Source organism: Ochotona princeps, chromosome 2 (assembly GCF_030435755.1).
Source record: "Ochotona princeps isolate mOchPri1 chromosome 2, mOchPri1.hap1, whole genome shotgun sequence".
Lineage (NCBI taxonomy): Eukaryota > Metazoa > Chordata > Mammalia > Lagomorpha > Ochotonidae > Ochotona > Ochotona princeps.
In genome coordinates, this window is record NC_080833.1 from 84,468,559 (window position 1) to 84,493,412 (window position 24,854).

The window sequence follows — 24,854 nt, forward strand, 5'->3', positions numbered from 1 at the left end:
TTTACACTGTCCTTTCAGTCTTTCAGAATATTTGCTAAAATGTCTGAATCACACATACTCGTAGCCTCTTCTCTGTTGAGAGTAGTCAAAATATTTAGAGTCGTCACATCTCAGTAGTTTGTGAGAGTGTTGCCAAGGACATGAAATGTCAACTCCAAGATCTCCGGCACTCAGGTCTAGAACTGAGCAGCAACGCCGAGTGAACATTTTAGAAACAGTTTTCCTCTATTTCATCCTTTCTGTTTCATTCAGCAGCAAAATTGGTCCTTAGTTCCCTTTATTATGTGCAGTGTTCTCAAGCTAGAAGTATTGGTTCATCTGTTGTTTATCCCATGGGATCACCCTATGGCTGACTGAAGATAGAACCACAAAAGCTAGAACAAACCTCTATTTGAAGAATATCATACTAAAACATGAACAAGGAATGCAAGCACAACTCCAAATTCTCTGCTTCTACCTATGACTTGACCTTCGAATATCCTAAGTATTACTCAGCCTGAACAGACAACGGATGGGAAGACAGAGTACCCAATGGGCATGAGAGGTCAGAATTCTCACTTTTCATCCTCTATTTCAAAGCTCCCTTAGATAACAGAGTTCATTCCAAAATCACAATTGGATGACCCATTGCTTATCACATTTCACAGTTATCAGACATTTCGAGAATTGCACAATTTAATGCCTGAGATAAATGTGCTATAAAATATAAGTGAAATCTTGAAATATTTAAAATTCCAGTAGAAATCAAATACTTGGAAAAACATTTCCTCAAAAAGCTACAGGAAACAATTCCACTTAACGAGCAATTCTGAGTATAGTTTTCTGGTCAGCAATTTTAGATGGCTATCAACATCTCAATCAAATTTTCTTTCAAAATCTTAATTACATTCCTTCTACATGAACTTTTAAAAAAAGTAATATAAAAATGAAACTACTATATACAGTAGTAAGAAGTCTGAAAGTCCAACATCAGGTTTTACTATTATTCAAAATAACATTAGAATATTGAAGTAAGTTATACCTATTCATTTTCTGGCATAAAGCTAAAACGTGTATGTAGCAGACACTTGCTTGTCTCATCAGTGTTAACTATTCCTTTTCATCAAAGAACTTTGGTTTGTTTGGTCACTAATCTTCTTGGGAGGTCATGATCTGAAATGAAGTCCATTTTGAGTTCCAAGGATGAATGGTGTGGCAAGTCTTGATTCCCTGTCAAGTTTAGGCATGGGCACTAGATGAAGTGCTGCCCAGCAAAACATGAGCCCACATCTGCTAAAGTTGGGTACTTACAAAAAATTGTTTCACTTTGAGAAAGATACACAGGAAGACTATTCTTTTTCTGCCAGACAACGTCATGTTTGGATGTTGTCTTAAGTGAAGGGGATAGAGGGGAACACTGAAATTAGGAGAGGTACCTTACAGAGAAAATAGACACATGTTATGCCAGAGTTGATAGAGAAGGGGCAGCACTCTGTGATCCTTTCCTGGAATTTAGCACACTATGAGTCATTCTAACAAATTGCTCTATGTTATCTAACATATAAATTTTCCTCACTCAGAATTTTCTATTATTTACAGATGAAAGTGATTAATAAAAAGACCAATACCCTGAACTTTCAAAGTATGATTACAGATTTAAAAATCATGCAAAATAACTATGTATAAAGATAACAAAGTTACCATTTTGATAAATTTAATGAATTGTAATTAGGAAGAAATTTCAACAAAATGGTAATAGTAGCTAATGTTTTCATATGAACACATGGATTTCAAGAATAGAGGGCCATGGTCACTTCGAGCAAAGTAAGTCAGAATGGAAACTGTAGGAAATCATTGAGAGAAGGAAAGGCAGAGAAGATTCTTGTTAGATTGACTGTATAATTTTATCATTCAAATTACTGCATGCTTGAATGTGAAATGGGAAGCATATTCATGGATACCAAAACAAATGGGAATAAGACACCAGAACAGACACAAACAGGACACGTGGTAGCCACAATCATGGTGCATAAGAGATCATAAACAGAGTATCAAAGACAGAAAATGTAGGCTATTCCAGAAATATCTAAGTGACTAAATGTGGCTGGCATGTAGACTAGATGTGGAAGTCTAATTGGATATCATTGTGTAAAGGTCTTGGAATCGTGGTGAGAAGTCAGTGCTTAATATTTAGGCCCAGAACCCACATGAGAGATCCTGAACAAGTGGTCATCTCCTGGCTTCGGTCTGGTATAGCCCTGGCCATTATAATCAGCTGGGGAGAGAATCAGCAGATGGAAGATCTTTCTCTCCCTGCTTTTCCTTCCTTCTCTCTAATTCTGCCTTTCAAATCAATTGCCTCTGTGAGAGGCGATAACACTTCTGAGCAAGAGAGACTCAAGTTTAGACGCAGGTTTCAGGAAAAGCAATGTACAAGGGGGCATAGGAGATCAGAGAGCCAACCATGTACTTATCACATTAATGAGTAGGTGCACGGTAGCAGAAGACCAAACTGACAAACACAATTAATGTGTTGGGCAGAACTTAAAGAAACAAATGCTTGGGGATAAATTATGACATCCCCTTCAGCTGGAGAGTAGGAAGTACACTGAGGGGACATTGAGGACATTGTTAGTGGGATGGAAAAACATATTTTTATGGAAAGGACAAAGTTTCTAGAAGAGACTATTTAACCAGCCACATTCAGTGTTGTGAAGAAGCAGGAAGTAAATGTCCAAGCAAGGAAATTGTTGTTGGTGACCTAAGAGAAAACCTTGACACTGATGATAGCAGAAACTGTGCAGTGCCACTGCCTTTCAGAAAACCTTGGTGGTTGTATCGATGGACTAATTCCATGTACCAAGCAGTCTGATTTTAAATGGCTTGACATGGATTGGACACAAAGGATACAATCAAATATGTGAGGATTGGTAAATAGAATTAATTTTGAAATGAATTGCAAATATTTCATTCTACATAGATTTCAGCTTTGCTCCCTACCCTTCTAGTCCTCCAAACTCTTCACAAAGTCAGGGGCTCCATTTTCTCCCTTATCTTAAACTTGAAACTCAGCCCTCTTTGATCTTCGAAAATATGATTTTACTCAGCAAAGACTTGCATAACTACATCCCAACTTCTATGACCCATTTTCTATTATCTCAGACTAAATATCCTGGTCTATGTGTGATAACAAGATACATGTCTATTTTCTGGAATGTACTTCTGTTTCATATGTGAATTCTGTTAGCTTAACCCAGTTCTGTGTGGAGATGTTCAGGACAGTGAGAAACATTAATGCAACCTGACCAGACAACTAAGCACAGAACTGGACATAAACATCTAATAGGGGGAATACTTCATTTCCAGAAAATCAGACATCTGCACCCAAGCTCAACTACACCAACAAGAATAAATGACAAGACACACTGAGAAGAGGGATGGTCTCCATGCTTTCATATGTATAATTTTCTCATACACTTTTCCTATTGCATTGTGAAATCCTTGGGGACCCCCTTATTATTGTTTAATCCCATCATGTAGGTATGCACATGAGTTAAACTGCATGAATATGTATTTATGAAAGATTGTGATAAGGCCAATATAGTTACAGTTTCAATGACGGAAGTTCTACTTTCTTTATGGCAGTTACTGCCATGATGTTTGCTGAAATGAGTTAATACTACTTAAAGCGGGGAAAGAAAACCCATAATGCAAAAGCAATGCCACAATTTATCTTTCCCTACAAATTGTCTTACTTATACAGGAAAACTAGCAAAAGGAGGAGGAATGAAAAGAGAATGCACACACAGCAGTAAATGATTTCCACCCACAGGGAAACATGTAAAAGATCTGTAATATGCTCTTGCTCTTGCTCAGGTTTAAGTTTTAAGTTATTAGAATGCTCACATATCTGTCTTTGTTAACATTGAGGAAAAATTGGGTTTAATAAGAAGATATTTGGAAGAAAGGAAGGAAAAGAAGCAAGAGGAGGAGGAAGTAGAGGAGAAGGAAGAGAGAGAGAGAAAGGAAGGAAGGAAGGAAGGAAAGAAGGAAGGAAAGGAGAGAGTGAGAGAGAAAAGGAAGGGAATATCACTTTAGTTTTTTATTTTATTTTATTTTTTTATTGATTACATTGCATTATGTGACAGTTTCTGCTTAGAATCTGTCCTCTGCACAAGTTCACATGAACATGAGAAGAGATAAAGTCCCTGCTACCTGTAGCACCCTAACTCTACTTTCAATCCAGCAATCCAGCTCTCTGCTGATGCATCTGGGAAAGCAGTGGAAGATGGCTGAAATGTCGGTCCTGGAATCCTTGTGAGTGACCCAGAACAAGCCCCGAGCTCCTTCTTTCAGCTTGGTACAGTGCTGGCCATGGTGATCACTTGGGGAGTGAATCAGTGGATGGAAGATCTCCCTCTCTCTGCCCTTCCGTCCTTCTCTCTAACTCTGCCTTCCAATTAACTCAATAAATTCTTTTTTAAAAAAATGAAGAAATGTAAACCATAAAAACCATAGTAGTTATAATAAACCAAGTGTTTATTAATATGAATAAATTTTAGAAATCTATTCAGGCTGTGTTTGAAACACAGATCTGCAAGGCACATACCAATTGAAGGGTATTCCATCAAGGTATAACCTGACAGAAAAAGGTCACCAAGAAACCACTACATTTCTTTAAAATAAAGAAAAAAAATCTATATGTGCTCATTCATAGGAAATGTCCAGTAACCTTAAGTGCTTATAATTGAGCACAGTGAGATGTATAATAAGTGCAAAATTTAAAATCTAATTTAAAAAACTCGGCACAAAAATAATGGAATATTACTTACTAATACATTTTTATGCTGATTACTTGTTGCAATGATATTTTGGCTACAGAGTTAGTATAACATGTTATTAAAATTCGTTTTACCATCACCTGTCAGCCTTTTGGCTAAGATCAACTGTAAATTTCCTTTTACCAGTTGCTTTTTTGAAATGTGGCCACTAGAAAATCTGAAATATCATTTCAGGAAGGAACCCAACCACAAGAATTGCACTTTGATATTTTTTTCTATCTTCCTGATTAAAAGTAATGTTGTGATATCCCTGGATATGTATTAACAAGATCTAGAATTAATAACTTAGCTTTGCTAGGCATATTTTTTACTTATCAACTAGAATTCCAAGTATTTGGGTCCTGGTCCCATGAGGAGAACTGGAAGAAACCTGCTGGCTTCAGATTGGCCCAGCTCTGGCTGTGCAACCATTTGAGGAATGAACGAAGACAAAAGTTTCTCTCTCTCTCATTCTCTCTCTCTCCCCCTTCCAATAAATAACAAAATGGGCTTTAGACATAGGCAATCTCCTTGTTTCTAATTATTTCAGTTCATGAAAATTAATCAATGGTTTTTGAGTCTCAGTTTCCTTTGCAAATGGGTAAGTCTAATATAAAATGATGGAGCTGTTGTGAAACTTACATTAGCTTTCCCACTCTCAAAGTGAATATCTTTAAAAGCACTGGCTTGTGCAAAATACAAATTAATGGCAAGGGAATCAACGTGCTGTGGTTCCACAGGACACTAATTTGTAAAGTCAAGATCCAAACTCAGGTACATCTGATTCTTATTCTGCCTCAATGAGCACTCCTCCCCGGGAAATCCACACACATCTTATAGGAGGACATAGAAACAACCTGTCTTCAAATGGACATAATGCCATGCTCTCAATGAAGGTTTCTCAATGGCCAGAATACAGATGCATTATCGTCACTAGGCAACCACAGCATTTCATCTAATGTCCATTTATACATCAGTGACTGAATTCCTTCTATGGCCCAGACATTCTTCCAGGTACTACAGTAAATTTTAAAATTTGGGTATTATGGCATATCTGGTAGAGCCACAACTTGCAATGTCAGCACCCCGTATTGACACCTATACTTGTCCTAGATGCTCCACTTCCCATCCAGATTCCTGCTTATGGCATGGGAAAAGCAGCAAAAGATAGCTGGAAGTCCTTGGGCCCCACTATTTATGTGGGAGATCCTGATGAAGCTCTGAATTGCTGGCACTGGCATGGCCCAACCTTGCTATTGCATCCAGCTAGGAGTGAATCATTGAATAAAAATGTCTCTGTTTTCCTCTCTGAAATTCAGACTTTCAAATACCCCTCCTCAAAATTTAAAATAATAAATAATATTTCTTCATGAACCTAAATTGTGAACTGCATACTTCGTGATGTCAGAGGGCCCATCTCAAAAATCTGAATACCAATTGCCCCTTTTCTTTATTATTTTTTAAATAAAAGATCATATTTTTTACTTACACATAACTGCACATACTAATGGAGTGCCATGTGATATATACTGTAAAAACAAGTAATAATCACATCAGGACTAACTGGTGTATCCACCACTTCAAACATTTTGTGACTCTTCTGTCTGAAAATATTCAAATGCTTCCCTACTATTTTGAAATATACAATTCACTGTTTGCAATCATAGTTCACCTTTCTGTGGTGCAGAACACTAGAATTTAATAATCTTCTCTGCTGCATATCTGTATATGTTAACCATCTTTTCTCCAAGCCCTCTCAGCCCTTGCAAACACTGTAAGATCACCTTTCAAGCCTCCACAAGGAAACAGTTTGTCTTTACCGACACAAAGTACTAAACAAGTTAAAATGCCAAGTACTAGTGCTTATTTAGGTTTTTTTTTTCAATTTGGGCTGCACAACAGTGAGCAATCCCAATTTTTCAATCTTGGTTTTGTGATCTCTAAATGATTAGAATAACAAATCAAATTAATATCATGAGCCATTTTCTGGGTGCTGACCAATGTGAAGGTCTTACTGTTATTCCTGTTGTATTATTGTTTAACACATTCAAGTTCCAGTGAATATTCTGCAGAAAGCTTTTCACTGGTAGAATGGTAAGGTCAGAAGTTTGATTGCCTATGAAGACTCTCTTAATTCTATTATCTCACATCCGTTGTTTAGATGCTGCCCAAAATCAATTTCCGAACCGTGCATTGCAGCTGGCTGCCTCTTGGAATGAGTTCTTCATCTCACACTGCTCATGACTCTGATGTGGACTGCCCAGGCATGCACCCCAGGTTGTGTGCCGGAACCTCATCTCACTGTGCTTTTCTATCCTTCACTCCTCTTGACGCTGATTCTGATCAGCCTGTCTTTTTCACCACCTGTCATTCTTTTCTGTTCTTCCACCCTATCCTTCCTTTTCTTGTAACACCAGCTCATTAGTGATCTCTGATTTCCAAGTGACCCCCACCCCATTAGAGCTTTGGCCAGAAGCCTGCTTGCCAAGTCCACCTAGCCATCCTTGCTTTTGTCCTTGCACTAAAAGGTGTCCCAGTTTCCTCAGGTTTTCTAGTAAAACCTAGCCCAGACATCACTGCTGTTCCAGCGACTGCTTCTGGTTGGAAAACAAAACAAAACTTCAAACTCCTGAGGTCTGTTTACATTTCCCTCTTCTTTCTTAGGCCTTTTTTCTGGCTCATTTTGCCTGAGTTTTGCCAAAGCTTTTGATGTGTTACCATTTCACAGTTTGTTCGTGTTATTAACTTGACTGCTTCTACCTGATTCCTTTGCGATCTTCAATGCGCTTCCTCTTTCAGATTTCTTTGAGTTTTCCCTTCTAAGTGAAGGAAAACAAGACACTGGAACAGTCTTGCTACAAAATCAGTGCAAATCCAATTAATCCAAAGTTAGTTTTTGTAGGAACAGACTTATATGCTCTTTAAAGTCATTTCCCATGGATGGAAATCTTACTTAGATGACTAAATTTAAAGTGGGAGTGCATCCTGCAACGAAATCAAGCACATTAAATCCTTAATACTATTAACTGAAAAATCTGAACCTTAGTAACAATAGCACCATTGGATTTCAAACACATTTCAGTATTTTTCTGTAAGACGCTATCTTATACTCAAATTCTAAAGCAGCATATAGATTTTTATAGTGTATTTTAGTTTTAAATTTATAATCGAAAGATTGAGACAACACTGTTAAGAATAAACACACCTGGGCCCAGTGGCGTGGCCTAGCAGCTAAAGTCCTCGCCTTAAACGCCCCGGGATCCCATATGGGCGCCAGTTCTAATCCCGGCAGCTCCACTTCCCATCCAGCTCCTTGCTTGTGGCCTGGGAAGGCAGTTGAGAACGGCCCAATGCTTTGGGACCCTGCGCCCGCGTGGGAGACCCAGAAAAGGTTCCTGGTTCCCGGCTTTGGATCAGCGCGCACCGGCCGTTGCGGCTCACTTGGGGAGTGAATCATCGGATGGAAGATCTTCCTCTCTGTCTCTCCTTCTCTCTGTATATCTGACTGTAATAAAATAAATAAATCTTTAAAAAAAAGAATAAACACACCTGTTATGCAATGTGAATTATAAAAATAAATATATAATTTAACTCTAGAAGCAAAACACAGTGATAGAGATAAATATAACTTTGTTATTTAATCTAATTGTACATTCCCAACAGGTACTTTCATAATTATATAAATATTTGTCTTCTAGCATTGTTCACAAAACAAATGACAATGAAAAATCATTTGTAGTATATCTGCCATGCAAGTTAACTTCTCAATGCTGTTCTATATAGAAATGTGTTTTATGGTAATAGCTTCATTTGAAACATTAAAGAATAAAACAGAAAAATTCCACAATATGCTTAGTAGCCAAGACCCATGTGCTAAATATCATTCTAGTACCTGAAGACACTAAAATAAAATCTAGTTTTTTTCTTAGTTTACTTAATTAAAAACAGTCAAAAGGATAGAATTGCTTTTGTGAGATATTTTGAAATTCCATTTTGCAGATAGAGAAAAGTGAGTTTCACATGTTATCACTGTGTGTTACAGATTTACAACTTTAAGATGGAGAGAAACCTTGCCTGATACTTGTTTGGGATGCTTTTTCCAAATACTACCTCCTCTCTGGTAGCATTCTCCTCCTCAATTCTCTCTTCCTCTCCCATACCACATTCCCACTTGCAGTTCTATAATTTGTTTATCAGCATCAGGACCAACATTGTGACAAGGTGGGAAAAGCCATCACCTGTGATATCATCCTATGTTGTGTTCCAAGATCCTGTGCTTAGGATCCAACTCCCTGATAATGGTCTTGGAAAAGCAGCAAAAGTGAGAGCAGTGTTTGGGCTGCTGCCATCCATGTGGGAGATTCAGATGATATTCCAACTTCCTGGTATCTACCTGGCCAGCACCAGTCACTGTGGCCATTTGAAAGGTGAACCAGCAGATAGAAAGTCTCTTTCTCTCTTGTTCTCTCTCTCCCTTCCATAGTTTCTCCCTCTCTCTAAATCTGATTTTCAAATAAGTGAATACATCACTATAAAAAACTACAGGTGTGTATGTCTATCTGAAACTCATAACACACAAATCCCTTTCCACCATGGGTTGAATAAATATCTTGTTAATGAATATATGAAGGAACAAATTACTGTTTTTTTTTCATTTCACAGGACTACTAATAAATTATTCCATTTGTACCTATTTGATAAGGTGAGAGCTAATCTGTTCTTGTGTTTGATACTTCACTTGAATTGAGAGAGCCTAATTTTCAATGAAAAGTAACCTTAAACGATAAAATGGTAAGTTTAGTTTCTCTATTCTGCCTGAAGTTACTGAAATTGTAAATTATTTGCCTGCCCAGCAGCAGTCTGTCATTGTTACTCACTAATGTCATTCTCTAGAGTTCCACTGTTTTTTATCACTCTCTGAGGAAAGAAACTCCTTGCAAAAATAGTCCCATGTAGTGAGTCAAATACTTCCATTCTAATCTGGAATTACTAATGAAAACATAGAGTATGACTCAGAGATCCTGAGTGACAATAAAATCATGATTCATTTCATTAGAAACAGTGCCAACTATCTGAATGCAATATCAGAGAAACAAAAAAAAGTTTTCTAAGTTTGTCATATATGCAAATTTCATATGTAAAGTGTACTGGAGATTTAAGAAGTTGAAAGTGATCTGCTGTAAACCATCTTATCAGTTACAGAAAAAGAATAAAAATACAATGACTCAAAAAACATTGTCAAATAAATTAAGAAAAAAAAAAAACATTGTCCTACACCACACAAATGCCTAAATAATAACATAAGTTATAAATGTCTGTGCTATTTATATTTACAGCTTAAGACACAGGAAGCTGAACTAGTATTCACAGGGCCAAAATATGAAGATGCTAGAGACTTATAAAACAAAATGACACACGTTTGAAATATTTTTATTGAGCTAAAATTTATGTTGGACAACCTTTTACATACGTTTGAATAAGGTGAAAATTAACTGAACATTCATGGGAAAATATATAAAATCATTGATTATTGGGACAAAATGAACGATTAAATATTAAAGTTTTAGAAGCAAATCTGGGCCCATATTTATTTCAATTAAATTCAAAATAGCTAAGTTACTCAACTGTTATGTCTATCAGCTGATGACTGGATAAAGAAAATATGATCATATAGAATAAAACTGATCTCTACAGCAAAACCCTGTCTTTAGCAACAAAATGTATGCAACTGGAAATCAGTATGCTTAGTGAGACTAGGTAGTCTCAAAAAGCAAATGTTGTATGTCTTCCCTTATATTCAGCAGCTAACATAGAAACAAAAAAATGCGTGACAGTGAAATGGTCACTTGGGTATCTGATAAGCATTTTTAGACCATGTTTATATCCCAGTGGAACTGTGTCCTCCTAATTATTACTTGATGAATATTATGATTATTGGTGAATTAGGCCTGTTAACTTTGAATAGAATGAAATTATGTTTTTGGAAAAACTGATGAAGAGAGAGAGAAACAAGGACGGAAGGATCTGGGGGTTGGGAGCAGAGATCTAAGGGAAGTATGATTATCTCCCTGGAATTGGATGCATAAAATCTGTTTTTGTATTTATAAATTTTTAAAAAGAAGCGAACTTGTGACCAATTATCTGGGAGTGAATAAAATACCACATTATACTTTATCACTAAAGTTATTTATTCAGAACTATAAGAAATTAGCACAAGTCTTAAAGAAATAATAACTAAAACAATTTAAAATTGGAATATTATCTTAATAATTAAGACACCCATATCAGTCTTAAACCGAGAGAAAAATGCCAAGGTTTCTTAGCTTTGGTCATGGGAGGGACGGAGATCATCATCAAGCTGTGTTTTTACCTATTTAAGAAATAATCCTACTTCCCTTATAGATATTTGACTACAGAGTGGCTTTATACCACTTCAATTCTAACACATTAAGGGAAAAAATATAGCACCCGAAACAGGAGAAATTCCTGTCCTACTTACCAGAGGTAGGGCTATGCCTAACATAGATCATTCAGTATTGAGCCACCCCTCAGGAACAGAAACTAGACTGAGTACTGTCTGCTAAAACAAAGATCAGAGGAACTCAAATCCACCATGCCAAGTAAGAGTTCTTATCTCCAATGAATAAGTTATAAAACAAACAAAAAATTACTTTAAATATTGAGAAACCACCTAGGACCTCCATAAGGTTTCACAACATTGATAGATGCCAGGGAAGAGAAGATTAGGACATGCTTTAGTCATTGCAACAGTGTTTTAATAGACATACTGTATACACACGAAGTGGTACATGCTGAAGATATGAGTCAACCTCTTGCCCGAGTTGGATTTCAAGCATCTAATGATTCAGAGGCCACAAAAACATTTTCTCAAGGTCTTAAAGACAATGACCAGCAGCAGAGCCCGAAAGAAAAGAACCAGTCACTGTTTCTTGTTATTTTTATTTTATTCACTCCCCATCCCACACCCACAACTACCTTTCTCTTTCATAAAGTATTTAAGGTAAGGGGGGAAGTCTATTATTTTACAGGATGTTTACAGGGAAGATGGGTCACTGTTTATGAAAAGTCTCAAGGACAGACTATGAAAGAGAGAGGATTGCTGTTGCAAACGAAGTATTTAACTGGATTGAACTGAAGGACAGGGAGACAAATACACAGCAACACACTGCACGGAATACTTTTCTCAAGTCCCTGCTGCCTCCCACAAAATACAAGGACTTTACTCTTATGGAGAATATCCTGAACAACAGATTATACACCTGCCAGATACACATGAGATGAAAACATAAATATGTAAATGGTCAGTCAACCTTCCATCTTAAACATATTGAATAGTTCTTCCGTGATTCTATAAATCATTTTTAATATTTATTTTTATTGGAAATTCAGATGCACAGAGAGAAGGAGAGACAGACAGGAAGATCCTCCGTGTGATAACTCACTCCCCAAGTAACCGCAATGACTGGAGCTGAGCCAATCCAAAGCCAGGAGCCCGGAGCCTCTTCTGGGTCTCCCACAAAGGTGCAGAGTCCCAAGGCCCTGAGCTGTCCTCAACTGCTTTCCCAGGCAACAAGGAGGGATCTGGATGGGAAGCGGGGCCGGCAGAATTATAACTGGTGTTCATGTGGGATCCTGGCACACCCAAGGCGAGAACTTCAGCTGCTAGGCTATCCTGACGGGCCCCATGCTTCTAACCAGCTGTCAAATCTTTAAACAATGACTCTGCAGTTGGTGGAGCAGATACTCTGTATGCTATATTGTAATTATATTGTTAACATTATAATTGCGTATAAGAACTTTAAATTTGTACATCAAAATGGGACAATTCTTGTTGTTTCCATTTGTAGCAAGCTTCAAACAAATTTCTACTTTTTGTTCCAAACACTGACCTTAAACACATAAAAGAAGCTTCACAGAGAAAAATTATTTGAAAATCAATCTTTTCTGTTTGTTTTGTAATCCTTCACTATTAACTGTTAACTAAACATGCATCCTTCTATAGAATCTCACATATTTACAGTATAGATTAATAATGGAAAAGACCATCATATTAATTAAATGCTTTACCTGTTACTGTCTTTCAAATCCTCTTCCAGAAAGGTTCAGTTCAGGTATTTTCAACCCTCCCAGAAGACACAGACTGAAGATCATCCTCATTTTAAAGGGATAGTTTAAATCTTTCTGCCAAGCTTGATATCTGCTCCCTTGCTATGCAACACAGAAAGTTGCTCAATCTTTGTGTGCCTCAGTGTCCCACACCAGAGCCTGCCTCATAATGTTGTTATGAAGGAATTAGTTACTGCACGGGTGGGAAGTATTCCCAACCACTTTATGTGTCCCATATACTCCATATACATTAACTCTTTGTGTAATTTCTCATTAATTACATGATCCTGGAAGTGCCAAGACTCTTTGATTTAAAATTATGATAACGTATTAACAGAACTCTAAATCCCGTCTCATGATGAAAAAGTCCATTATGGGAGAAGCATGTTCTCTTTCACATTTAATTCATGAGTCTCTTCCAACATTGGGATAGCAGAAAGTGCCTGATGAAGTGGCTTGAATAAAGTGTGTACTGGATTCCCATATCTGTATTCCAGACTTAGCCCAGGAAAAATAAAAAGGGGACCCCAAGTAATCACGTGATGAAGAGGCAGAGAGAAGAGGAAACAAGCATCTCTTTGTGAAAGACCAAACGGGTTGTCACGTAATTTTGACTAAGACTCTTCATTCATTTTAGAAACTGAGCAAACCCACCACTTGCGAAAGCACATGTGAAGGAAGAGGTCACCGTCACTATCCAAAGATGCTGTTTTGCTTTGTTTTTTTTTTTTAATTGAAAATGTCAAGAGTTCATTTTAAACTACAAGATGAATGCTCAGATAATCTACACAATTTCTATACAAAATTGCATTCTACTTTTACAGAAAATACAAAATGTTAGGTAATGTGAAAAGTGCTTCAGTGCACCCAATGTTGAAAAAAAGGCTAAATCTGAAATGGAGATAAGAAAGTACAGTTTCTGCTGGCACTATGATAAGTATTATTATACTAGAAACACAATTTACTCAGCATAGAGGTTCTGATTATTTCAACACAAATCCTACTTCCCTTGGAGAGGAAATGTCATGCAAGTTATTTTGGTAATATGTACATATGTGAAGAGCACATTTGTACTTAACTGCCCTGTAATTTTATGTCTTTAATTCCCATGCCTTGAATGACTTGGGAGGAGAACCAAGCATTAATTCTTATTTTGGGATTTGAAGCAAGTCACCTAGCCTCTTTATGCATCGATTTCATGGTATATACCTCATGACAGATGCTCACAAAATACTTGCTCACAGAAAGCATACACGAGGGACAGAATGGAAGTGAGAGGAAAGAAAGGAAAGATGATGAGAAGGAAAGAACTGAGGGGAGAGAAGGAAAATGCAGGGAATTATGTACTGCCCTCCATGCTTTCCATACCATTTCGATTTCCAAGTGTCACTTATTTTCATGTTGTGTCAAACAGAATATACATCAAGAAATAGTTGAAATTTTAATTAGATTAGCAAAATAAAGTTCAATACATTTCACGATTAAGTAACTGATTTAGATATGTATATCAAATATCTATTTTAGAATTAATGATGATAAACAAAACCCAGTTTCTAAATTATGAAAGCTATAATTTAGTTCAAAACTTTTTATTAAACTCTACATGATGTGTGTGACTAGTTTATTTATGTCCTAATTATAGGATTGGCCAGCAATGCTGCCAGAATGCAAAAGCCTATGCTGCCACTAGAATTTTTTTGATTGTCTTACTTTGAAAAGAATGTCACAACTCTTTGTGCTAACTAAACGTTAATTAACAATTGATTTAATTATCATTGTGGATACAGAGGGATGACTTTTATCAATGAAAACAGAAATTTTAATTAGGATGGCAAATCATTTAAAAAGGCTTATCAGTTAAATAAAAAATGGTCAAGTAATGTAAAATTAAATAAAAGTTTGGAGACATTTCCAGCATTTAGATGAACTGTGCCCTCTACCTCAGTGACTCCTGCATGTCAGACCATAAAGAAGCTCCTGGTTTCTGGCCTCCATCGGCTCTGCTTCAGCCACATGGCCACTTGGGAGGATGAACCAGCAGATGTAAGATCTTCCTCTCTGTATCTCCTTCTCTCTATTAACCTGACTTTCCAATAAAAATTAGTGAATGTTTTAAAAGAGATGATTTCATAGAAGAAGAAAAGAGAACAATGATTACTAGAGACTGGGAAAGATAATGAGAGAGATAAAGTTGAAGAACAAATGCAAAAATAGATTAAACCACTAAGTTCTGGTGTTGAACAATGCACTGAGGGGCTATAGTTCATAACAGTTTACTGTATACTATGAAGAAGTAGAAGAGTGGAGTATTCAGACTTCAAACATAATAAATAATAAATGTTTAAGGAAAAATAAATGCTAATTATCCTTATTTCATCATTACATACTATTTACATGTACTGAAGTATCACAACATTGCCCATTAATATTAAAATTATTTTGTTAAAAATAAATTTCTAAATGTATCTGGCTTTCAAAAAAGTCTAGAACTCTGTCTTCCACCAAAATTAGCAGTTATTTTACTGACAGTGATTCTAAAACTGCATCTGTCATAATAAGACTAAAAAAATACACAGCCTGCTGAGTAAAAACCGGCATTTTCAGAAATAGTTTAAGTAGTAGTGAATATAGAACTCCATTTCACATATTTTAAAATATCTACCATCAAGATGATAGTCATTATTATTTTCCAAAGCTGTTGGAAGGAACTTCCTATCTACAATATCATGATTGACATCATCATCGCATTTCTTTACTGTGTGGATGGAAATGTTCATCTGGACATCAAGTACTATTGTATATTCTACTGATCCTAAAAATCAATGGTTTTTAAAAATTTTTTAATTCAGATTTTGTTTTTTATGATGTAATGCAAACAACACATCGATAGACAAACCATATAGCTTCACTTCTCCCCTGCCTCTCGAGGAATGCCATCGTTTATGCTATAAATCGAATTAGTGGACAATTGCCTGTGGCCACCAGAACATGGATGAGAAACCAGACATGTCATTTATTGAGTAACTGCCAAAGCTGCCTAGATATGTCGTTGCATATATACTATATGAAATGATTCATACAAAACAGTTTACTTCATGTATCCATCAAAAGAAGTAAATACACAGTATGTCATTTAGGTCTGCATTATGAATAAAAATGCTTCATTCATTTTAAAAGGACAGTTCTGACTGAGTATGCAGCATCTGCATACATTCAGTTTAAGATACTGTGTTAAGTACCATTTTCTCAGTTTTAAAGACTAAAACATTCACAGGTTTGGAGATGCCTATTGTTTGAGCTTTTAAAGGGTAGGACATACACATTATTCACTTTTAGAAACCAGTCATAACATTGTACCTACTACAAAACAGAAGCATTGTCATCATTCAAAACATCTACAAATACTGTGTTTTGGACACAGTGTTAATGCATTACAATGTTACAAGTTAATATGATACAATACATAAATACATTACAAAAGCTCTCAGTAGTGTTCTTGGGAAGCATTATTTATTTCAAATTATGAGACGATTATAATAATTTTGATTTTCAGAGTGTTTTTAAAATATTTTCAAAAACATCATTGGATATTGGAATGGCAGCATGTGTTAATTAATTAAAGTCTTTAAAATTGTTGACTTGATTGTTGCTGTCCTATCTACAGGAAAATCAGAAGAGAAATATGCAGCAGTATTTATTTCTTCTACAAGGTAAAAGCATTAGGTTGACAAAAGAGTACTGCAAGCACTGCCAACCATCTCCAGTGACAGGGGCCCCACAAAACCCATGAAACCTACACAAATTGTGTTTTCCTTACATGTACGACGGAGTTTACTGTCTTCAAAGTGCCCAGGTGCATGCCTAGAGAAGTTGCAGTGATGAGTGCTGAGGGATGAGTGGCAGGGAGAAGGCAGGAGATTGAGTATAACAGGGAGAATGGGGGAGGAAGAGAAACACTGAGAAGGGAAAGCTTACCTGATGTTTTAATTCCTTGGTCTCTGCTTTCCTCTCACTATTAACACCTCTTGATCAGTTTGAAAAAGAAAGGAGATAAACGAATAGAGGAAAAGTAGAAAGAGGCAAGGAAGGAATAGAGGTATGGAAGGAGGAAAAGAAACCACTTTTTATTCAGAAACTCTAAGATATCCAAGAGGCATAAGGAGTTTAAACAGGCCCACGAGCTCCCAAGCAGTAAATATTAACTTTTAGGGGCTTTTGGAAATTTTGAAAATCAGATAAAATCACGGAGGTTCTTAAGTAAAATCTAGAGCTCCTTTCCATACGTGAAGAAGCCTAACCAGGTAGGTGGCTACACCACTCCTGGCTTCTGTGGCAGCTGCTTTAGAGCCAGAGTGTGTTTCTGCAGAAATGTGGGTGCTGCAGCCTCATAGAGGGTGCTCCTAAGAGGGGAAGATTGCCTTCAGATCACAACAGGAGTCCCTCTGAATGCCTTCTGTCACCACCCACCTCTCTGCAACGTTCCCAAGCTTAATGGCAAACAAAACAATTTCCTACTCCACACACTGAAACCATTATCTACAATGGAATATTAAGCTCCCCATCCAACTGGGCAACTGAAATGAAAGCCAGGGTAAAAAAAAAAAAATCCTACTGTGTTGGTATTGAATCCCTATAACTAAAAACCTTTACAGCTAATTAACATGCCAGGACAAAGAGTGTGAATAAAAAACTAAACGCTTAGCTTCTGGTAATTTTGACACTGTCATCTTGGGACTGACTTGGAAATTGTCACCTTGTTTCTCAAAATCCAAGTCAGCTTCATACTTTGTGAATTAATGATACTAATAAAGGTAAATAATTTAAATCTGATACAATAAGATCAATCCACTTTCTCACTTCCCACTTATAAAATGAGTTTTCTGATAGTATTTATATTTACAAAACATGCTGTTAGAATGAACATAAAAGCAAATAGCACTTTCAATGTACATAACTCAGCATCTAATACACAGGAATCTCAAGACAAGTACTAGTTATTATTAATCCACTTGATGAAATGGAGTATCCAAAGATAGAAATCACCAACTTTATTCTAAGAATCTCAGACTTTTATATTTCTTATTATTCAGACCCCTAATCTACCATCAATCTTCATTGTAATTTTTTCAGGTGTTTCAATAGGTGTTTTGTTGTTGTTGTTGTTAATTTCTATAACCTCAACCTTAGGAAAGTAAATGGAGGTTAACAGACAGAGCTGGACATTATTCTGATATTTGCAGATGTTTATCTATTTCATACACATAGAAAGAACTCTTGATTCAGATTCCTACAGCTGGAAAGTGGCAAATTTGGGTATGGGTACGAGGAGTTTGCACCATAGTCTATGATCTTAACATTTCTGTGTACTGACTCCCCAAGAAATTGAAGTTTTTATCCCTAGTTCATTCCTCTGTGTTTTTTGGAATTTTTATTAATTTACTGAGGAGAGAGACAGACAGAGACAAGCAGAACAGGAGAGATTCCAATGGTTGGTCGGCTCCTCAAAAGCCTGCAAAGCAAGAAGTCAGGCCCTGCAAGTCAGGAGTCTTGAACTCCATTCAGGAATGCAGGAACCCAATGACTTGAGTCATCCTCTTTGGGTCCGCACTGGCATGAAGTTGGAGTCATGAACTTGAGCCAGATGTCAAGCTAATATGGGACATAGGTATCATCAATTGGTATGTAAACCACCAGGCTGAACACCAGCTTGTACTCCCAGCTTATGAACAGGAAAATTTTGCTTGAGCTCATAAGGCTGGCAAGAGAGAAGAACCAGGATAAGAATCCAGACTGCGGACACAGCCAGCTCTGTACATTTTGCCTATACCATACCACAGGAAAGTATCCAAGGAGCTAAAAGGGAGCACCAAGGCAAGCTCTGGGGAGACGGAGTTTATAGGAAAGCTTCAGGCAGTCTGATCCAACCTGACTGGACGCTAGTGATGAGATGCTTTTCCAACCGCATCTGTCTCCATTGCATTTAGTGAGATCAACACAACTGGGATGGCAGGAGTGGCTATACCTGTCACGTGTGGGGCCTAAGATCTAGGATGAACTTCCTGAAGCTGCAGACAAGAACAACAAATGTGCCTTAAATTGTAAACCCACCCTGACTGATGCCAGTGGCTACCCCGGCTGGTGTCGACTTTCTTTATCTTGATTTTGGCCCTGCCAAGATGGACTCTTGTTGGCCTCCTGCAAGCGTAATTCCTTAGATCTACTGTTAGTCACTCTATACAAGTTCGGGGAACACAGACCCAATGTCATTGTCAATTGTTCTAATCACTGAAAACCAAATATCACAGATTAATTTTACACCTGTGTATTCTTTGTGTGGTGTTTTGATAAATGCTCTATTTCAAAAATTGGATGGTACTGATTTTAAAAGAGTTTTTAAAAATTGTCATCTATTTAAATAAGCTCTTTTAATTTTCCTGAAAATACAAGTAAAGTTATACAAGACAGTGAAGACAAAGTATATGATAATCTAACACAGATATCAGGAAAGTAGAAAAGTCCTATGCACTTCTAATCAAGAGAGATCCTAATCTACCACCCATCAGACTGTCCCTGTTCGATTCCTCAGTATTTAACACCCTCAGCCAGTAGTCCCAAGGCTCATCATGCAAGTATAGCCTTTGCCTTAAGCTGTGTGCCCCATTTTCCCCACACAGAACTGGCAGAAATGAGATAAACCAGGCACTGTTTGAAGATTATAGTCTGCATTTTCTGCCTCCCTGTGGTTACACATGGAGCTGTGCTATGGCATCTTATCTCACATTCCCTGGTGACTTCTCTTTCAAGGCACATCTGAAATACCAGAATCTCCTCTTTGATGCCTTTCCTGAAACCACTCCACCTCCAAATTACATATCTACCATCTCTTGTAAACCAGCATAGTCTGTGGGATATGTGCAGACATACATCTATACGTACAGTTTCTATCATTATTATTTAGATTATGATTTTGATGTATTTGTCTAATTTCCCAAATTAAGCTACAAACTCCTCAGACTCAGTGGCCATGTTGTATTTGTAACTTACACCCTGCCAGATACAGAAGTTAAAACAAAGGAATTCAATAAACATTCACCGAATTGGTATTTTACAACAATAACGTAAATGATGTATTGACCTTATAGAGTATCACCTATGAGCCAACGATGACTTTTTATATTGCAACTAAATGGAACAGCCTAAATCCTGTGACTTAAGAAGCTGAGGCTTAGGGAGTATAAACAATAATAACACAGCCAATGGAGTTTGCTCGTCACGGAGTGCCACAGTATACCTTGGATCTGAATCCTAAGCCTCAGATTCTAAATGTAGGCTCCAAGTACACATTATACAAAACTGATAAAAGAGACAAAAGATATCTTGTCTAAATTCTTAAGAGAAATAAGCATGTTTAAGGTAAATATGAAGACTACAGTGAAAAGTAATGATTTTCCAAATTACTCTCAAGAATTAGGAGTTTAAAGGTAAAAATGACATGTGATATAAAACAGCTTAACCACTACAGTACAAGCCACACCGCTGCAGGACTGCACATTACACTGCAGTAAGCCACAGCTGGAGACACACAGCCCACATCAGAGTGCCTGATTCAAACTTCGCTATTCTGCTTCTAACTCAGCTTCATGCTAATGCTCCTGGAAGGCAGCAAATGACGGTTCAAGCAGTTGAGTTCCTTTCACCCACCTGCAAGACCCAGATGTAGTTCCTCACTCCAGGCTTTACCCTGAACTAGCCCTGGTTTCTGCAGGTGTCTGGGGGGATGAACCAGCAGATAGATGATCTGCCAGTCTCCCTTTCTATGTGTGTGTGTCTCTTCTTGCCTTCCAAATAGAGTAATAAGCATTAAAAAAAAAAAACAATGTTAGAGATAAAGGGAAGATTGAAGCATTAATCTGGAAGAAAGATGGATGAGTAAATTTCAATTGCATACTGTAATGGAAAAAGCACACAGGATTTGGAACTTGATAACTAGGATAAAAACCCTGGATATAGCATTTTTAACCTTAATTGTTGAGCAAGTCACTTAACCTTTCTGAGCCTTAATTTTTCAAAATGATGGATGATAAAGAGAATATTTGCTCTCTGAGATAATACAAATAAATTGTATGGGTAAAAGAAAAAAGCCTATTAGCATATGCCTATTAGCATATGCAAAATAAAGCAATGGCTCTACAAACAGTAAATAATATTAATGTCATTAATAGCATTATTTTTATGCCCAGTAATTATGCAAAGCCAGTGCACGGATGAGAAACAGGAAGAGCTGCCCCTTTCCATTCCTAACTCCTTACTTTGTGCTGTGAACTTTTCTTAGGAGCAGAATGGGAAACTAAGGATAGCACATTGCTTTGCTACGAAATTCAACATTTCCAACAGACTCATAAATCCATTTTTTGAACACAAAGAAATGATGGTCAAAATGTGGAAATCCAGTTGGACACTCTCTTTAAAAACTACATACACCTGTACTCTAGATGCCTGTTCAGTCATTCATTTTTCATCTTCTTTTCAAAAACATTCTTTGGAAGCAACGGCAGTAGATGGTACCTGGCACCAGTTCCATAGGCACACAACCACGGCATCCAACTCTTGCTTTCAGATGGCTCCTATCTACTACCTGTTAACTGAAGACACCATCACCTCAAAGCACCACTTTATAACTCGTCAGTGCCCAGCGCAAAGCCCAGCGCAAAGTTAGTATTCAGTAGCAACCAACTGATTACCCCTTTCACTGCTGGATTTTCCCTAACTGGAGAACAATTAAATCCTTGGGCCAACTGATGCTTGTCTACAGTTGGCATCTGCCATCATGGATTGCCTGATAACGATCTGAGTTATACCATCTCATTTAAACAAGTCAGAATGTCAATTACCAAGGGACAGTTGCTGACACTATGAATTAATGTTGCACTCAAACCAATGACCTGAAAGTAAAGGCTTTCTCCATTTAGTCTCCTGGAAAACATGTGCCAGGAACCCCATCACCTGGACAAAGTAAAGGGGCCCAAAACAAGATTTGTTTTTCCTCTGTCAGGTTTTCAAATGGACTAAAGAGAACGCAGACAGGAAGTAGGACTGGGGTGCATCTGACCGAGTTTTTAGCAAATTGCACTCATATATATGTAAAACATTTTCCTGCGTAAGGCAGAACACATTTTGAATCATTATTCAGCCAGGCCTGATTGTGAAGTCGGTTATTACAGTGCATGGCATAAACAAAGTTACTTTGAAGTTATCTGGAATATCCTCGGTTTGTTCAGGAACTTTTCACTATTTTCTACATTATGAAGTTATTTCCCCTAACATCAAATAAAAGATCAATACCAAAACTTAGTGGATATAACAGATGTTCTTCACATTTGTTGATCACTTTCAGCATTCAACTACTGAAAATAAAGCGTCCTTCTCCCTTTCCTGTTCATCTTCTAATGCCCTATGTATTATCTCTTGAGAGAGAGGGACTGAATCAGAGGAACGCAGGGTCCAACATCTGGTCAACATCAAAGAAGCCTAGTGTCTCGAGTCTTCTAAAGATACACCGCTCACTCTTACAAATCACTCTGCACTACATTCACAAATGTAACCGGTGTGACTCTCCCCCCACCAACGGCACACACACGGGGTGTGCTATCTGCACAATCTCCATCTCCTTTTCCAGCTCCATCTCTGCTGCTGTTGCTCTCCTAGCCCAAACAGGCAAGGTGTTCTCCGTGCTGTTCTGAGAGCAAAGGACTTCAACTGCCCAGGAAGCCGAGCAGCCTTTAAACAAATCCATCTCATAATTTGGGCACAGCTCCTGTTTTTCAGCAAAGCAGTGTGGCCAAGGCCTCTCCATTCAGAGACTCTGCAAAATTTCTTCTGCTGATACTTGCCCTTTGAGCAGCTTAGTCCCATCCATTCGTGCATCATTCATCGGAAAAGGAAGCCTGGGCACACCCAGCAACTGACCTCTTTCTGGTCACTCCTGGTGGCTGCTCACCTGGCAGCACACCGAGGAGACGGGCGGCCACTGAAACAAGGCCACAACAGCCAGCCACTCCAAGGACAGAGCCTTCTTTCCAGCCCAGACCCCCATGAGATCCCTCCTGTGGCTCCACTTCCCCTGTCCTTCCATTCATGCCTGGCGGCTGCACCGAACACCACAGCCACCACAAGGGGTGCGAGGGTGGCGAGTGGGCACCAACGAGGGACTTCGTCCTCAACCACCCTTCATGTCCTCGGGGCAGGGGCGGCAGGCAAGTTGACGGAACTTAGAAGGCAAAGGCTGCCGCGCCCCGGCCCTTCCCGTGCCCTCCGCTGCGAAGGCGAGGGCGACAGACGGCAGTGGGAGGCGGGCGCCCCCCACCCTCAGCCCCTGGCTTACCACGAGCACGGGGACGCCGGCGGCCAGCGAGTAGAGCAGCACGGGGGGCACGGCGCTGCGGTCTTCCGGGCCCGGGTAGGGCTTGCGGTAGGCGCTGTCGTGGCAGAAGAAGCCCTGCACGTTCACGGTGAACGTGTCGGTGTATTCGAAGTAGTACGCCAGCATCACCGTCCCTGCCATAATCACCATCTGGAAATAGAGCATGCTGCTGGTGAGCGCCGCGGGCAGCGGGGCAGGCACGCCGCCCGGGCCGAGCCGAGGGGCGGCCGCGGCGCCGGGCCCCCTCCCCGCTGCGCCGAGGCCGCCGGCGGGGGCGGCGGCTGAGGATGGAACCGCTGGAGGAAGATGCGGAGGCAGGTCCGGCTTCGGAGGCGCGGGCAGGCGGCAGAGGAGGCGGCTAGCCCCACGCGAGCCCCCGCTCCCCTACCCGCCCCCTGCCCGCCGTCAGCACCGCCCGCCCCGGCGCGGGGTCGCGCGGAAGGGTGGGAAGTCCCCAGCGACGGGCAGCGGGTGCTGCGCTCTGGCAGGAGACCATTCGCCAGACAGCGATGCTGGGTCAATCCCCCTGGCCAGCCCGGAGGCAGCGGCAGCCAGCGGGACAGCGGCACCCGTACCCCTCAGTGGGAGGACGCGGTGGAGCTGGCTTAGATCCCGACAAGGGGGGGTTAAAACCAAGCAACAGGGGAGGGGAGGCAGCAGAGAAGGAGCTTCTAGAAACTCCCTCCAGAAGCACCAGCTGGGCGCTGGAAGGAACCCGCAGGGCGCCCGGGAAGATTATGCGAGGGCACGTCTGGAGAGCGCAAACGCCGCCAGCGCGAGCGCCAAGTGCGGGATGCGGTGCGCGTTTGTCCACGAGCCGGGTGACTCGCCCTGGCTTCCCTGAATCCCGCGGGTGGCACGAGCTGAACGGTGGTTCTCAGTGGCAAAGAGCAAAAAAAAAAATCTTCTCAGGGCATCTAAATTCGGGTTTGCTTTGTCTCCCCAGGGCTTTGTGTTTTAAAGCAGAAATCCCGGCTTGGTGGTTCCCAGAGCGTCATCTCCTGAGGGCCCGTCCCCGGTTGCCTGTGTTTTTCTCTAGCTCGTCTCCACAGTCTCGCTTTATGTGAGAGGAGGCATTGCAGATTCTGGGGCCCCAGTGGAACCAAGGGATGGGGCCAGCCACCTCCTCTCGCTGAGAGCTGTAGGAATTCTCTCCGGGGTCACGTGAAATGAGAGGGAGTCCAAGGCTGCTCCGCGCGCATGCATGCATGCTACGTGGATCCCCTCGCGTGCGCGAGGGTTTGCAGGTGTCTGTGGAACTGCACGTATGTGAAGAGCTCCTTCAGTGAAGCGATGAGACCCTGCGCAGGCTTACGCAGCAGACACTCCTGAGGCCCTTTAGGGAGGTTGACACCGATCAGGCGCTCCACTCCCTGCAGTAGGTGAGGAAGGACCCGCTTATAGGAGGCTAAGGAAGACCATGTCCCCCTCAAGAAATCACACACTTACCTTAGCACATTTCTAGACTGTTCCTTCATGTCCATCCAGCTGCAATTAGATTATTTTAA

General features: G+C 39.6%; 1 protein-coding gene across 1 annotated transcript in view; it reads right to left on the bottom strand.

Moving 5' to 3' along the window:
• PLPPR5 (phospholipid phosphatase related 5) overlaps positions 1-23,632 on the bottom strand; it is a 116,300-nt gene extending 92,668 nt beyond the window's left edge. Inside the window, exon 1 of the mRNA XM_004582019.4 lies at positions 23,308-23,632. Coding sequence (XP_004582076.1) covers positions 23,308-23,511 — 204 coding nt within the window. The 5' untranslated portion in view covers positions 23,512-23,632. The remainder of the gene's footprint in view (positions 1-23,307) is intronic.
• Between the last annotated feature and the right edge of the window lie 1,222 nt (positions 23,633-24,854).